Consider the following 16,593-nt stretch of genomic DNA (forward strand, 5'->3'; position numbering starts at 1 on the left):
CGCTATCCAGCCAAGCCCTGCTTAATATAGATACGGCGTGAGCTTAGCTATAGTTCCCCCCCCCAGCTGCTCAGCACAGGCCACTGAGATCCTCAGGGGTGAAAACCTTTTTAAACAGTGTTAACCTGGAATGTTTGTTAACCAGGGGGAATTCCTTGAGAGTTTTTGCTTATTTGGAGAGAGTCTTTGATTATTTCTCCTTTTCTAGTAACAGAGAAAAATACAGGGGGGGAAAAAATCATGTCAGAACACAGCAGGAATTCAGACGAAGAAGAACTCTTTGATGAGGAGATTGATGAAGATGAAATCTTGGCCAACCTGTCCCCCGAAGAGCTGAGAAAACTGCAGTCAGAAATGGAAGTGATGGCCCCGGACCCCAGGCTTCCCGTTGGAATGATTCAGAAGGATCAGACCGACAAGCCACCCACAGGAAATTTTGACCATAAGTCTCTAATGGATTATATGTATTGGCAAAAGGCATCCAGACGCATGCTGGAGGATGAACGTGTCCCTGTCACCTTTGTGCCGTCCCAGGTAATCAGGAATTTGTGTACAGCAGAGAATCGTCTGCCTGGGCCCGAGCGACAGGTGTCCCTGCGGCAACTGTCCGTTTCTCAAGACTTCATGTTTGGTCTTGTTTTGTTGCCGCTGCTAGATTAGGTCATTAACATTTAATCTGATGTCGGACTGGAACTTCCTGAAACACTTACATGGTATAACTGGGAAGGAAAAGTGATAGTTTTCGTGTAAATGTCTCTTTTTTTTTTAATGGCTGTGGGGTTCACTGTGTAGGAAAGCCTGATTCTACAGACCTGATCTTAATGAATTAGCTCATAACCTATAAGAATTTGTCCTTAACTCCTTTTTTTTTTTTTTTTTTTTGGACACATAGAATGCTTTAAGAAGCTGATGAATGCTCTATACCCCTCCTTCTGCTTACACATTCTTAGGTAGTATTTCACAGAAAATTGCAAGGGCGTCACAGCCCTTCTGAAGTCTCGCCACATAATCTATATAGTTCAACCATGTCAAATAACTCCCAAAATTCCATATTAACACAGTTTATTGGATATCAGTAATACATTTAGAAATTGACAGCTATTGAACAGTTGTTGTAAAGACCGTTCTTTCTGCAATATATTTCTTATATGGCCACTAGAATTGCATTTGCATCTATGAACCTATCATATATCAGCATACTTTTCTTAATGTTCCACTTAAAAAGGACAAAGCCAAAGGAAGACCAAGATCCCTACAGGTAAAGACGCTTTTAGTTATACCTGCTGTTACAGCTCTATCTTCTCACATTGCTATCATGCTGGCTGTGATTAAGGAAACTTACAAACTGGTTTCAGGGTCAGAAGAGTTTAAACATGTACTAAATTTAAGCAATTGCCCGTTTGGTCAGGTTGGAGTTTAAGGTACAATCTGAAGCTATTTGGAGTGACTATATTATACAGTTGGAGTAAGAACCAATTCTATTCTGAATGCAAATTTCAGAAAAAGAAAACTGGGTACTTTGAACACTTTTGTCTTCCCTTAGTATAATTTAAACAGCTTGATGATTGTCTCCCCCTACTGGGACAGATGAGAAATGCAGTAGAGAAGGCTTTAAAGTGGTTAGGATGACTGTTGCCAACTGTCACTTCCAACCTACCGTATGTTGTAAGCAAGAAGATCAAGTTCTTGCTTGAAAATGCTACACCAGCTTTCAAAATGACACCTATGAGGTACACATGTGGTATAGGAAAGCACACTAATTGATAAGCAAGAATCTAACAAACATCGTTTAGAAACTGCTAATTTCCTTTCTAAACTAAGGCATTGTTCCCTTTTCTTTTTTAATTTTTTATTTTACCTTTTTTTTTTTAAGATTTTATTTATTTATTTGACAGAGAGATCACAAGTAGGCAGAGAGGCAGACAGAGAGAGAGGGGGAAGCAGGCTCCCTGCTGAGCAGAGAGCCCAACGCGGGGCTTGACCCTAGGACCCTGAGACCATGACCTGAGTTGAAGGCAGAGGCTTTAACCCGCTGAGCTGCCCAGGTGCCCCAAAGCATTGTTTCTAAAGATCTGTATAATCTGATCCTCTTTTGTAGCCAGCACTGCCCCCTAAAGACTTTGTTTCAAAAGAAACTGGACTCATGATCCTGTCCTCGAAGTAGTCAGGATAGTGGTCATAGAACTGAGGAGACAAAAAATCCAAGTCTAGGTCTTTGGTATATTTCAGGGTATCAAAATGCTCTCACTTTTCCCACAGTATGTTATGTTTTCAGGGAAAGTTGATATACACATTATATTAGATTAGCAGGTATCTTGGGATGTAAGTTTTGTTTGGAGCAATGAGTAATTTGTGTAACCTAGGACTATTGAACACAAAAATGCCTATTTGGATATATATAAAACAAAGACTTCAGTGTATTGATCGATAACTCCATAAGGTTTTCAAAGCAAATAATTTTGGGGCCGCTTCTAGAATTGAACACCATTTTTAAAAACAATACAGAGTCCAAAACCAAAATTATGTTTCATTTTACCATATGGAATGAGATAAACACAGCATGCCCCTCCCCCCAAAATGTGTTTGTATCTACCTGTAGTATGGCTATAAAAGTTCATCTTTATTTAGATTATATTTGCTTACAAAACTAATACATGTATTTTTTTAAAAAACACTTAAACACTTTAGAATTACATGCATCCCCTCTCCAGTTATCTTTTTTTTTTTAAGATTTTATTTATTTATTTGACATACAAAGATCACAAGTAGGCAGAGAGGCAGGCAGAGAGAGAGGAGGAAGCAGGCTCCCTGCTGAACAGAGAGCCCGATGTGGGGCTCGATCCCAGGAACCTGGGACCATGACCTGAGCCAAAAGCAGAGGCTTAACCCGCTGAGCCACCCAGGCACCCCTCCAGTTATCTTTTTATTTTATTTTATTTTTAAAGTAATCTCTACAGCCAACATGGACTTGAACTCATAACCCTGAGATCAGGAGTCACATGCTCCTCTGACTGAGCCGGCCAGACACTGCCCCCTTCTCAGTTACCTTAATAATTCCCTCTATTTTTAAGAGAGAACTGATAATTGGGTAAGCATTACCATAGACTTGTTTTTCCTATACACTTATAAGCTTTTATATATTGTATATGTGTTTGTGTATATGTATACAAATGGAACACTACACACACCATTTATTTGCTTACTCATTTCACTTCCTAATAAATCTCTTATTTCCAGTAGCAACTGCTCTGCTTCCTGTTTCTCCATCCCCATGTGTTCTAACCCTCATAAACCTCTCTTTTAGGTGGACACTCAAGAGCAGCATGAAGAAGTAGGCAAAGGTAATAAAAATGTGTCCCAGTATTTAAAAGAAAAGCTCAATAACGAAATTGCTGCAAATAAAAGAGAATCAAAAGGCAGCAGCGATGTCCCAGAAACCGATGATGCTGATGGTGAAGAAGGTGAAGGAGATGACGGGGATGAGGATGACGAGGATGAAGATGACGAGGATGAAGACGAGGAAGGAGATGACGACAGTGAAGAGAGTGTGGAAAAGCCACAAAGAGGCGTGCAAGGTGGGGTAGAGCAGCAGATCAGGAACGGGGAGAGCAGCTGTGCACAAGTAGCTAAGAAGGCATTTGGAGAACAGAAAGACGGACCAGAGGTCCAAGAAAAAAGTGAGAAGAAAATATCAAAATTAGATCCCAAGAAGTTAGCGCTAGATACCAGTTTTCTAAAGGTAAGTGCGAGGCCTTCGGGAAACCAAACAGACCTGGATGGGAGCTTGAGGCGCGTTAGACAGAATGACCCTGACATGAAGGAGCTCAACCTGAACAACATTGAAAACATCCCCAAGGAGATGTTGCTGGACTTCGTCAACGCAATGAAGAAAAACAAACACATCAAAACCTTCAGTTTAGCCAACGTGGGCGCAGATGAGAATGTCGCGTTCGCCTTGGCGAACATGCTGCGGGAAAATAGGAGCATTACCACTCTCAACATTGAGTCCAACTTCATCACAGGGAAAGGAATCGTGGCCATCATGAGGTGCCTCCAGTTCAACGAGACGCTCACGGAACTTCGGTTCCACAATCAAAGGCACATGCTGGGCCACCATGCCGAAATGGAAATCTCCCGGCTGTTGAAGGCCAACACCACTCTCCTGAAGGTGGGCTACCATTTTGAGCTCCCGGGTCCCAGAATGGTGGTGACCAACCTGCTCACCAGGAATCAGGACAAGCAGCGGCAGAAAAGACAAGAGGAACAAAAACAGCAGCAGCTCAAAGAGCAGAGGAAGTTGATAGCCATGTTGGAGAATGGGTTGGGGCTGCCACCTGGAATGTGGGAGAGGCTGGGGGGACCCATGCCTGATCCCAGGATGCAGGAGTTCCTCCAGCCTCCTCCACAGCCGCCCAACCTCCAAGCGGCTGCCTTCAATCGACAGAATGAAATGATGAAGAAGCCGTCACAGCCCCCAAAGTACAGGACGGACCCTGACTCCTTCCGAGTGGTGAAGCTGAAGAGGATGCAACGCAAGTCTCGGATGCCCGAAGCCAGAGAGCCGCCCGAGAAGACCAACCTCAAAGATGTCATCAGAACGCTCAAACCGGTGCCGAAAAATAGGCCACCCCCGCTGGTGGAAATCACTCCCAGAGATCAGCTCTTGAATGACATTCGCCACAGTAATGTCGCCTATCTTAAGCCCGTAAGTAGAGGGGAGGAGAAATGGTGAACGAATTCCAGGGTATCCCACCTCTACCTCCTGCTTGTTTTAACTCCGGGAGAGTCTCACTAGTGGTGACTAACCGAAGGAAGCCATCAGCATTACCAGGGCAACAAAATTACCAGTTATCCCCAAGGACACATAAAGAACTAGACAACTTTGTACCAGTGCAATTCACAGCTAAGGTGTATTGAGCGATTATTGTAGGCCAGATACATTATATGAATTAATTCATCCTCTTAACCCTAGGAGGTAGGTATTATTATTCTCCCTATTTTATAAAAGAGAAACTGAGGCTTAGAGAAGTTCAGTACCGTGTATAGGAGGCAGAGCTAGAAAGTGGTAGAATCGACACTGAAATTCAGCTCCAGGTCCAGGGCCAAGTGTTTATCCACCCCAGCCGCAGAGCTGACCTTCAGAGATCTCGAGGAACCTGCTGCAGGAATAAGTAAGGATGAAGCCTAATTTAGGCCTATCATTTGTAAATAACTGAGTGCTTCCAGAATGTTTAAAAATAGTTGGTTCTTTTTTAGTAGATGAAGATAGACTACCTGCAATGGCATTTCTGTACTCTTCACTGTTTAGGTGGCCAGATAAACGGTAAACGTCAGGATACCATCTCCATCACCCCTGGCTAATTGCTACCTTTTCTTATTTTCCATCAGTTCTAAACTGCTATCAATTTTAAGCTCCGTGAATGAATGGAGTTTTGACTATGATTTCAGCTTTAATGTTTATTGTGATTCATGATTAACTGCTGCTGATACACGAAAATGTGTATTCCTTGCAGGTGAAGTTGAAGAAATAAGATTTTTTTTGTCATTACAATGATAGCACCTATGGAATCTGAAAGGCGTATGTCCAAAAGTCATAGGTACTTAATAATGAACTGTATAATTTTATTTTATTTTATTTATTTATTTGACAGAGATCACAAGTAGGCAGAGAGACAGAGAGAGAGGAAGGGAAGCAGGCTCCCTGCTGAGCAGAGAGCCCAATGCAAGGCTCGATCCCAGGACCCTGGAATCATGACCTGAGCCGAAGGCAGAGGCTTTAACCCACTGAGACACCCAGGTGCCCCGAACTGTATTATTTTAAAATCTAGAGTGTAATAGAGCCAAACAGTCCATCTATTATTTCATCATAGGGAGTCACAATTTCTTCAAGATGTGTTATACAGATGTAGGTCCCTTCTTCCCATCTGCGGTAATGCAGAATTGACAGCATTCCATTCTTCTAAATCAAAGATGACTTTCCTCTGTGTCATAGAGGGATTCTGATTCTTCCTTGGGTCGAACAGGGTGAGAACACTAGAAGGTCCCCTGAGGCCAGACAAGAGTTCTTTGCCTGCCCTTGGGTAGCGTATAACGAGTTTCTGCACCTGCTCTCTCCAGGCAGCCAGACCCCCTGTAGGGGGGTGGCTTGGGGTGTTGATTTGGGAGAAACTAGCTCTGTCACTGTGTAACCAGTCATTGGTAAAGCATATTCAAGCTGCCTTGGAGGCTGTACCAAGAGAAAATAACAGTCTGAAAAGACTGAAGAGGAGTCCTTTTTTTTTTTTTAAGAGATGGAGAGAAGGAAGGGCAGAGGGAGAGAAAGTGTGTTAAGTAGGTGCCACGCCCAGCACAGAGCCCCATGCTGGGCTTGATCTCATGACCCTGAGATCATGACCTGAGCTGAAATCAAGCATCAGACAAGCGGGATGTCTGGGTGGCTCAGTCAGTTAAGTGTCTGCCTTTGGCAAGTCAGGGTCCTGGTATTGGGTCCTTCATCAGGCTCCCGGTTCAACTGGGTGTCTCCTGGTCTCTCTGTCCCTCCCCTATTAGTGTATTCTCTCTCTCTCTTTCTCTGAAATAAATAAAATCTTAAAAAAAAAAAAGAGTCAGATTCAACCAACTGAGCCAGCCAGGTGCCCCAAGAGAAGTCTTTCTAAAATCTGCATTAGAGGTGACCTGTGGGTTCGGATTAGAAGAAAGCATGAAGTTCGGATGATTTTCTGACCCAATTCCCTTCTGAGGGAGTGTTCTCTGAGCAAGTCTGCTTACCCTGGAGTCTGTTTCATTCTGCCCATTCACTTATTTGTTAGTGTAGCACTTATGTAGTGCACCTGTGTGTCAGGTACCATCAGAGGGGACAGGGGCACGGGCCGAAAAAGACAGGCACAGTCTTGGTTTTATAACTTCCACAACCAGGACCCTCTGCCTTTTAGTCAACCGAAACACTTCAACTTTGAGTCCAGATTCTAGAACAAAAGACATGAAAATAAATTAATGAGGATAACCACAAAAACGCAACCCTGGCTGATCGCTACATTTTCTATTTTCCATCAGTTCTAAACTGCTATCGGTTGTAAGCTGTGTTTTGTTTTGTGCTTGATGTCCGTTAAGAAAGAAACACGCTTCAAAGTAAATGCTGACATGATTTTTGAATGAGTGTCTTGCAAAGCAGCCTATGCTTTGAAGTGTCTTTTATCTGTTCCAAGGGATTGGCAGTTTCTCCTGCTTTCACCTGCCTGGCTTGGCCTGTGAGAGTCATCTCTGCAGGTGCATGAGATAGAGATCGTCACACAGCATACACATAGTCCTGTGAATGCTCTGGAAAAAAAAAAAAAAAAAAGATGTGCAAATGATTTCATCCCACTGACCAAAATTCACTCCACTAATGTCCTTTGTTCCCCACCGATCAAATTGTGTTCCTTGCTGCATACATAGTAAATTTCTGCTTTCATGCTGAATCGCAGTGTGATCTTTTTAGAAGACAGTCTTTTTTATTGCGAAATCATTTGGACTTGCAGAAGTTCAAAAATAGTACAAAGAGTTACATTCCCACCCCATTTTGCCAAGTCGGCGTTGTCCTTCTTCAAAAAGCTACTCTAAATGGCAGCACATCTGCGTGCATAGTTAATGGAGCTGCTGATAGTGTGGAAAGCCGTGGTGTGTTCGTGCTTGAATCTACCGTCAACTGTTGTAAAGCTTACGGACTGTAAGATGCTTTCTGATTTGGGGATCTGTGGAAATGTCACAAAATGTGCCTCTTAGACTGAGCGGAATATAGAAAACACCATTGGTGGCAATACTACAAAATCCCAGCAGAAAGGGGTATTTTTAGCCAGTCAAATGAGACATAACAGCCCTCATTTGGGAAAAGTGAAATTAAAGATTTTTAGGTTTTTCTCCCCCACTCTTGGATTGGTGGACAGAGATGCCCTCCAAACCCCTGGATTTTGAAAGGATGAGGTTAGAATTAAAGTATAATTTTGAAATGTTGTGATTTTAAAAAAATATTTTTCCATTTAAATTCGATTAACTAACATATAATGTATTATTGGTTTCAGGGGTACAGGTCTGTGCTTCATCAGTCTTATATAATACCCGGTGCTCATTGCATCACATATCTCCCTTAATGTCCATCACCCACTTATCTCTTCCCCTCCAGGAAACCTCTCCTCCCTCCAGTAACTCCAGTTACCCTCCAGTAACCCTCAGTTTGTTTCCTATGATTAAGAGCCACTCATGGTTTATCTCCCTCTCTGATTTCATCTTGTTTTATTTTTTTTTTTCCTCTCTTCCTCTATACTCCTCGGTTTTGTTTCTTAAATTCCACATATCAGTGAGCTCATATGATGATTGCCTTTCTCTGACTGACTTATTTTGCTTAGCATAATACCCTCCATCCACATCATTGCAAATGGCAAGATTTCATTTTCATTGTGATTTTTTTTTTTTAAGATTTTATTTATTGGGGTGCCTGGGTGGCTCAGTAGGTTAAAGCCTCTGCCTTTGGCTCAGGTCATGATCCCAGGGTCCTGGGATCGAGCTCCACAGTGGGCTCTCTGCTCAACACGGAGCCTGCTTCCTCCTCTTTCTCTCTGCCTGCCTCTCTGCCTACTTGTGCTATCTCTCTCTGTCAAATAAATAAAATCTTAAAAAATATTATTTATTTATTTATTTATCATAGAGAGAGCACAAGCAGGCCAAATGGCAGGCTCCCTGCTGGACAAGGAGCCCGATGTGGGACTCGATCCCAAAACCCTGGGATCATGACCTGAGCCAAAGGCAGCAGCTTAACCGACTGAGCCACCCAGGCGCCCCTCGTTGTGATTTTTTAAAAGCTGAGGATCCTAACTGGAATCTTGAATATCCAAAAACATAAATGATTTAGTCTTAGCTAGTCTTGTTTTCCTTTTATAGTCTTCTGTTTTCCTCTCGTGGACTTGGAAATAGTAATTTTGTATATGCAAAACATATCCCATCAAGCAGTCCGCTTATATTTTTAATTGTATTTTTTTCATTTCAATGCCTGTTCTCTCCCCCACGCCATATTTCTGGCCTGGGACCCTTAAAATGAAGTTGGTAGCAAAGAATAAAGGGAAATCTATATACTGGCTTGGCTTAAATGCTACCTCCTCCAAGAAGCTGCCCTTTTACCCAGTTTAAGAGAGATGTGTTCTGTGGGCCAGGTATGTGAGAACAGGCCGACTGTCAGCCACATCTGCAGGCCTGGAGTGTTTGGCTTGGATATTGTTGTACCAAATTGAAAATACCCATAATAACATTTAGTTCTTTGGCACCACCTGAAACATCAGAGCTGGCTACAGTGGGCTTGGGTTTGCATGGCACTCGTCAGCTGGATTTGACGTTTGGCTTCTCCCTTAAGATAGGTAATGGACTCTCCAGTTCTTCTCAGTCTCCACCATGCCATACCGCCTAACACCGGGCCTGTTTCACTTGTTGACATTACTTACTTGGCTCCTGTAGAATTTTTTTAGTTTGTTTTGTTCTTGTTTTTAGCTGTGCTTTTAAACTCTCTGTCTTGCCTAACAAAGTGAATTCGTTCAATAATCACAGAGTCCTTTCCTGATGAGTTAATAACTGAGTAATTGGAGGCTTACCCCTCGCTGGGCAAATGTGGGATTTCCTTTTTCTTTTTTTCTTTTTTCTTCTTTTTTAAGATTTTATCCATTTACCTGAGAGACAGAGATCACAAGCAGACAGAGAGGCAGGCAGAGAGAGAGGAGGAAGCAGGCTCCCCGCTGAGCAGAGAGCCCGACTCGGGGCTCAATCCCAGGACCCCGGGATCATGACCTGAGCCGAAGGCAGAGGCTTAAACCACTGAGCCACCCAGGTGCCCCGGGATTTCCCTTTATCCTGAAAAATTTTGTGGACCGTTCACTGCCTACCATCCCAGATGGGTCTTTGTACTTCTCCCTGAGATAAGATCCCATCTGTAACGATTTCATTTACCGATATCAATGCCCAGTGCCAATGCATTTATATCACACACAGGCTTCAGTGCCAATCAAAGAAGGTGGTTTAACATTCACTCAATTTCACCTTGGGCTCACCTCTCTATACCTGGACTGTTTCCACCCCAATGCCTAAAAACACAGCTAAATTTCTCCTTTGGAAAGACTTCAGTTTAAGAATATCAAAAGCACGGGGCGCCTGGGTGGCTCTGTGGGTTAAGCCTCTGCCTTTGTCTTGGGTCATGATCTCAGGGTCCTGGGATAGAGCCCCGCATTGGGCTCTCTGCTCAACAGGGACCCTGCTCCCCACCCCCCGCCTGCCTCTCAGCCTACTTGTGATCTCTTTCTGCCAATAAATAAACAAAACCTTAAAAAAAGAAAAGAATATCAAAAGTAGCCTTGGTTAGCCAAAAGACTCCATGACATATAGGTAGTTATGATTATGAAATGGGACATTATAGACCCTGGAGTCTTCATTTCCACCTCTGGCCATTTCTTCTTCTCCTCATTAACAAGATCTTCTTTCTCTTAAGGATTTCTGGATTCCTTACTTCCGCAATTTCCTCCCCTTTCCCATTTTATCTTCTCCTTTTGTTTCCATTGTCACATAATCTAGGATACTTCCCAGATCTCTCTTTCCATTTAGATCACTGGAATTTTCTTAGCACCTTCGTTCAGTCTTTCCCCAGCCAACCTCTTTTTTTTTTTTTTTAATTTTATTTATTTATTTGACAGACGGAGATCACAAGCAGGCAGAGAGGTAGGCAGAGAGAGGAGGAAGCAGGCTCCCCGCTGAGCAGAGAGCCCCATGCGGGGCTCGATCCCAGGACTCTGAGACCATGACCTGAGCCGAAGGCAGTGGCTTAACCCACTGAACCACCCAGGCCCCCCCCACCCCAGCCAACCTCTTGAGTTGAGACCTGCTGGTGTTTCTGGTTCCCTGTGTTCACTGTTCTTTCCCTTCTCTTGCACATTCAGGTCTAAAGCCCCAGAGTTGTCTTCAATGACTTTTCCCTCTGCCCTATATTTTTGTTCCTTATTTTATTTGTTCCATCAGTTCTTTATACAAGAGGTCTCCTCGAGAAAGAACTGTGTAATATTTCAAACTCATCCTGAAAGAGCATACGTTGACCAGAACTACAGAGCATAGGAACTGCCTTTTCCTAATACCTAGTTGGAAAAAGAGTTTATGGTATACAATGTTTCTGAAGTCTGTGATGGTGAGTCTTAAATTTTAGCATGCATCAGAACCACCTCGAAGGCTGAGTGCCGATTCCTGAGCCCGTGTCTAGAGTTCCTGATTCAGTGGATTTTGGATGGTGCCCGAGAATTTGCCTTTCTCTCCAGGTCCTTGATGACACTGATTCTGCTACTGTGGACATCCCACTGACAACAACCCCAAGTCTATGGCACCCACGACGAATCACATCCCTTGATATTTCCCCCAAAGGGTCTTCTTTTCTTGCCTCCATCCCCTTTGCTCATATGACCTTTAATTCTATCTCTTGAAAGCTATCCAAACAGGCTTGGCGCCAACAGGACTTCTTATAGCAAAAGAAACCAAACGAATCATCAGGAGTGAATGCGCTCCCTCTATGTTTCCATGACCCTTCATGCGTATGTCTCTTACAGCATCTCCCACATTCTGCTTGAGCACCCTTATGAGTATAGTGTGGGTCTCCTAGTAGATTCTGAATTCCTCAGAGTAGGCCTTCCTCAGCTCTTTCTGGACACCTACTGGTGACTGAAAGCAGTAATTCAAATTGATGTGCCCAATGAAATGACCCCTGGAGACGGTCTTCTTTTCCTGCCCCTGTCTCTGTGAGTGTATATAAGTGTGAGCCCTGTGGGATGCTCTGCACACATACTTTCCTTAAATGAATTTTAACCAACCAGTGAAAGGGGGAACAGGGCCCCCAAACCATACAGCAAGCAGATTGCCATGTTTGTAAGTTTTATATATTTATAACATCAAGGCTGGTTATCTTTTCCTCTCTAGTTTCTGTCTTTTGGGTTCTGCTTAGAAATGGCTTCTTTTGAAGCTTACTAAAATATTTGCCCATCTTTTATTGCTGCTTTTGTCACTTTTAGTTTTTTTTTTTTAATTCCCTATTACAGATGAGTTAAAAGGTTAAATTTTAGAAGGACGTAGGGAGCAAGAAACCCACTTTGATTTTTTTTTTTTTCCCAAATCACTGATCAATGATAGCCAACCAGGGATTCTTTTTCACAATGTTCTGAATTGCCATCTTGGTCATGTTTTAAATATGTCAATATGTATCTGGGTTTACTATGTTGGGTCAGTGCCACATTTTGCTTTTTAAAGTATTTGTATTGTTTTGGATCCCTCCCCTGCATCTAAACATACATCTGGAATAGCATTATTTAAAATGCTTTTTTTTTTCCATCCCGCAATACAAAGAACACACTGTTTTAATTATTTGTTGCAGTGCTGTAGTTCTTTTAACTACGTGGCATTGTATTTTGGGCTCACTGGTGTTCTTCCCTGTTGGTGTTCTCCATGGTTGAGCCCTAGACAGGTGCATCCTGAAAGTCAGGCACTAGGATGGAGAGGGTCAGAAGCACATGGAGAACCCCTTGGTTTGAAGGCTGGGCAGGCAGTAGCAACTGCTTGAGGGCAGTTTCCCTGGTGGGCAGGAGATTGGGAAATCTTTCCAGCCAAAGGCTGAGAGAAGACTGGCTGCAGGAGGAGCCGTAACAGATGGCCAGAATGGCTCCTCACATTGGCAGGTGGATATGGGGAACAGGAGATAAATTCTTACTCATTATTATACAAGCTCTGAGTGTCCTCTGTACCTCTTCAGTGTCCTCTGGAAGGTTCCTGCAGGATGGCTAAGTCACTCCCAAGATGTAACACCACCTGGCACTGTTTAAGAACTTGCCTTATCTTTAAGGCGTTCCAATGATACAAACCTGCAAGTCAGATGTAAGCTACTCTTTGGTCATTTATTTTGCCCTTGGGCCTTCTTCTCCAAATACTTTGCTTTTTAAATTTAAGTGACCTTCAAATTGGGAATGTGCTTCAAAAAAGAAAGGCCAGGTTATAAAAGAACATCTATCATGTACTCTTGTGGTATTTTTTTGTGGTTCAGGCTTGGGTATTGAAATCAGGCAGATCTGGGTTGCAATCCTGCCCTGGCACTAACCAGCTGGGTGGGAAACGCCTTCTTCTCTCTGAGCCTGTCTCCTCCTTACCAAGGCTATTGTAGAGTAAAATGAGAAAATGTTCTTGAAGTGTGGTATTGCTTACTAACTTGTTTTCTATCACATAATCCTTAAAATAGCTTTTTCTGCTAGACCCGTGCTGTTATGGTCAGTTTATAGCTGAGAACACTGATACCCGCGACCGCACATCTAGTAATACAGTACCAGGATTTGAACTGGGCAGACTCCAGCATCTGCCCTTTTGGGCTTTTTGTTTCGTTTTGTTTTTAAGATTTTATTTATTTATTTGACAGACAGAGATCACAAGTAGGCAGAGAGAGATTGAGGAAGCAGGCTCCCCACTGAGCAGAGAGCCTGATGAGGGGCTCGATCCCAGGACCCTGGGATCATGACCTGAGCCGAAGGCAGAGGCTTTAACCCACTGAGCCACCCAGGCACCCCTGCCCTTTTGTTTTTATGAGATGATTACCATGTGCTTACAGCCCTTAGATTAGTCCCTGGCATCACGAAATGCCCCAGGGATGATGGATACAGTTGTTATTGTTGTTTTATTATGCTTTGGGAGGCTCTCTGGCCCAAATTTCTCATCCATTTTTGCAACTTCAGAGGCACGTAAGTATTGTCATTTTTGCTACCTAACTCTTGAATTTCCAGGATTAATTTTTTTCCCTTTTTTTCAACTACTTCAATCCACAGGTGCAACTGCCAAAGGAACTGGCATAAGTGGGAACAGAATAATCTTAGAAGAACATGGAACTAAGACAATGAGTCCGGTCAGAGCTTGGAGACCGTCTCAGCAGCATACTTCTGGAGCCAGGTGGTAGAACTGGGAACAAGGCTGGCATCTGATAGGAGTATTCTGTAAAGGCAGGGGCAAAATAAGAGGCTGGCAAGGAAGGGGGAGATAAAAAAAAATTACTCTTCTGGGACAACATTTTGTACTCCCAATCCGTTTGAGTGACTTGGGTGAAATTTAGCATTTAAAAAAAAAGAAATTTTTTTCCCCATAAACGTTTGTTTTACTATTGCTTTCTTCTGGTAAATGACAATAAATACTATAGATGTGTTAAATATTTCTTCCTCCATCTCCTGCTATAATTCATGGCACAAATCTGTATCACTCTGTGGAAATGTGAATTGAACTCCAGGCCCGCTGATGCTCTGAAATGGAAGACCTGTTCGTTAGCTCTTCTCTGGAGAAGGAGGCGGGATTTTCAGTTTCCAATCCTGTTAGCTTGCTCTCCTGGCCATTCCCCTGGCGCATCGTACTTCAGAAGGGGTATGTATCTGTGAGGTGGAGCAAGGGGGCACAGGACATGGAGAACACAGTGTTTCCAGGAAAAGTCATGGGGGAAAAACCCTGTAGGTATAGCTACATATATACGTGTAGACTTCCTTGTTTCCATATATAAAGGAACAAAGACAGCATTTTTGTTTTGTTTAAAAAATAAAATTTTTTGCATAAATAAGATAGTTAATCACAAGTTTTTAGTTTTTGCTAATGAAATATATATAAGTTTAGTTTGTGACGCTAATTTGGTCTTATAAGTCTCATCAGAAACCTTCTAAAGGCAACTTGCTATAGGATTAAACTTCAGTTTCTTAACATTATTCAAGGCCCTCCATTATCTGTTCCCAATTTAGTAACTGAGTCTGCTTTGCCACAGATTCTTTATACTTCTCTTGATAAGACATCCTCATACATACCCTGTGCCTTGCTCTCCTTGATCCTTCCATGGAACACTTTCCAAAACACTTTTCTTCTTCTCTCTGTTCTTCTCTGTTACCTTCTTCAGGCTTACCAAAGTCCTACCCCATCTTTACAGGTAGGTTAGGTCCTAATCCTCCATAAAAATCTTCCAAACAACCCCAGTGGTCTTTCCAAGTTCCTGGAGTTCTTAATTATCTGGTCTAGTCGTTAGGTGCATAGAATCTGAAATTTTGTATAGATGTGGCATGAACATTAGAAATCAGGAAATCACACATTCGTGTCTTTTCTGTCTACTTTACCTGACTGAACAGATGGCACCTGCTCTCTTTCTACTTTTTTTTTTTTTAATGTTATTTATTTATTTGACAGAGATCACAAGCAGGCAGAGAGGCAGGCGGGACGGGGGGTGGGAAGCAGGCTCCCCGCAAAGCAGAGAGCCTGATGCGGGGCTCAATCCCAGGGCTCCGAGACCATGACCTGAACCGAAGGCAGAGGCTTAACCCACTAAGCCACCCAGGCGCCCCTCTCTTTCTCCTCTTATATAATCATAGGTGGTACATCACAAGCAAAACTGGCTAGGAGAGAATAGATCTAATGGAGAAAAGTTAAACAACACATTATTTAGAAGGACAAGTCAAGGGAAAGAAATATGGTGTTTCCATTTTTTTAAGGATAATTTAGTGTGTACTAAAGTATCCACCTTTGAATAGCTATAGTTTCAGTCAGGTAACTGATTTTACAGTAGCAAATAGCTGAGAATTTTTTTCTATGTTACCATTTCTATAAAACCTCCTTGCATGCCAAGCAGGAGCTTTGTAAGTGTCTAGCATATTCTACATCAAGAGCACCCATGGGACATAGTGCTCTAAACATGTTTAAAAGCTTACTATGTATTAGTGGTTGAAGTTCTTTTTTCTTTCTTTTTTTTTTTTTTTAAGATTTCATTTATTTATTTGACACAGAGAGAGAGAGATCACAAGTAAGCAGAGGGGCAGGCAGCAAGAGAGAGGGAAGCGGGCTCCCTGCTGAACAGAAAGCAAAATGCGGGGCTCTATCCCAGGACCCTGCGATCATGACCTGAGCCCAAGGCTCAAGGTTCTTGAAAGACCTTATATGTTTGCTTATATAGCCACAGCATTAATAAAGTCAGGAATTTCAAAAAGTGCTAATAGTCCCAAAAGATGGCTTTCATTTTAGTTGTGTGATGAGAAAAGGTGATCCAAATTCATAGCTTACTGTTTCACCACACAGACTTTTGTCAAGGGACAGGTGAAGCCGCTTACTTACACTTGTTCCATCTACCCACTCCTAACCTAAAAATCTTAGTTGAAGATTTTAACTTTTTTTTTTTACTGTCTTAATTTTATTTATTTTCAGTGTTCCAAAATTCATTGTTTATGCATCACACCCAGTGCTCCATGCAATTCATCCTCTCCTTAATACCCACCACCAGGCTCACCCATTCTCCCCACCCCCTCCCTTCCAAAACCCTAAGTTTGTTTCTCAGAGTTCACAGCAGTCTCCCATGGTTTATCTCCCCCTCTGATTTCCCCCAACTCACTTCTCCTCTCCTTCTCCTAATGTCCTCCATGTTATTCCTTATGCTCCACAAGTAAGTGAAACCATATGATAATTGACTCTCTCTGCTTGACTTATTTCACTCAGCATAATCTCTTCCAGTCCTGTCCATGTTGATACAAAAGTTGGGTATTCATCCTTTCTGATGGC

General features: G+C 42.7%; 1 protein-coding gene across 1 annotated transcript; it reads left to right on the forward strand.

Annotated features, from left to right (window-relative positions):
- Positions 1–240: 240 nt before the first annotated feature.
- On the forward strand, positions 241–14,261 carry LMOD3 (leiomodin 3; the record flags this gene model as incomplete). The annotated part of the gene is made up of 3 exons (XM_082691290.1): positions 241–534; positions 3,305–4,705; positions 13,851–14,261. The coding sequence occupies 3 exons, from the start codon at positions 241–243 to the stop codon at positions 13,875–13,877; spliced, it is 1,722 nt and encodes a 573-aa protein (XP_082547416.1). The 3' UTR covers positions 13,878–14,261.
- Positions 14,262–16,593: the final 2,332 nt, after the last annotated feature.

The sequence above is a fragment of the Mustela nivalis genome (assembly GCF_964662115.1).
Source record: "Mustela nivalis genome assembly, chromosome: 1".
In the NCBI taxonomy this organism is placed as follows: Eukaryota; Metazoa; Chordata; class Mammalia; order Carnivora; family Mustelidae; genus Mustela; species Mustela nivalis.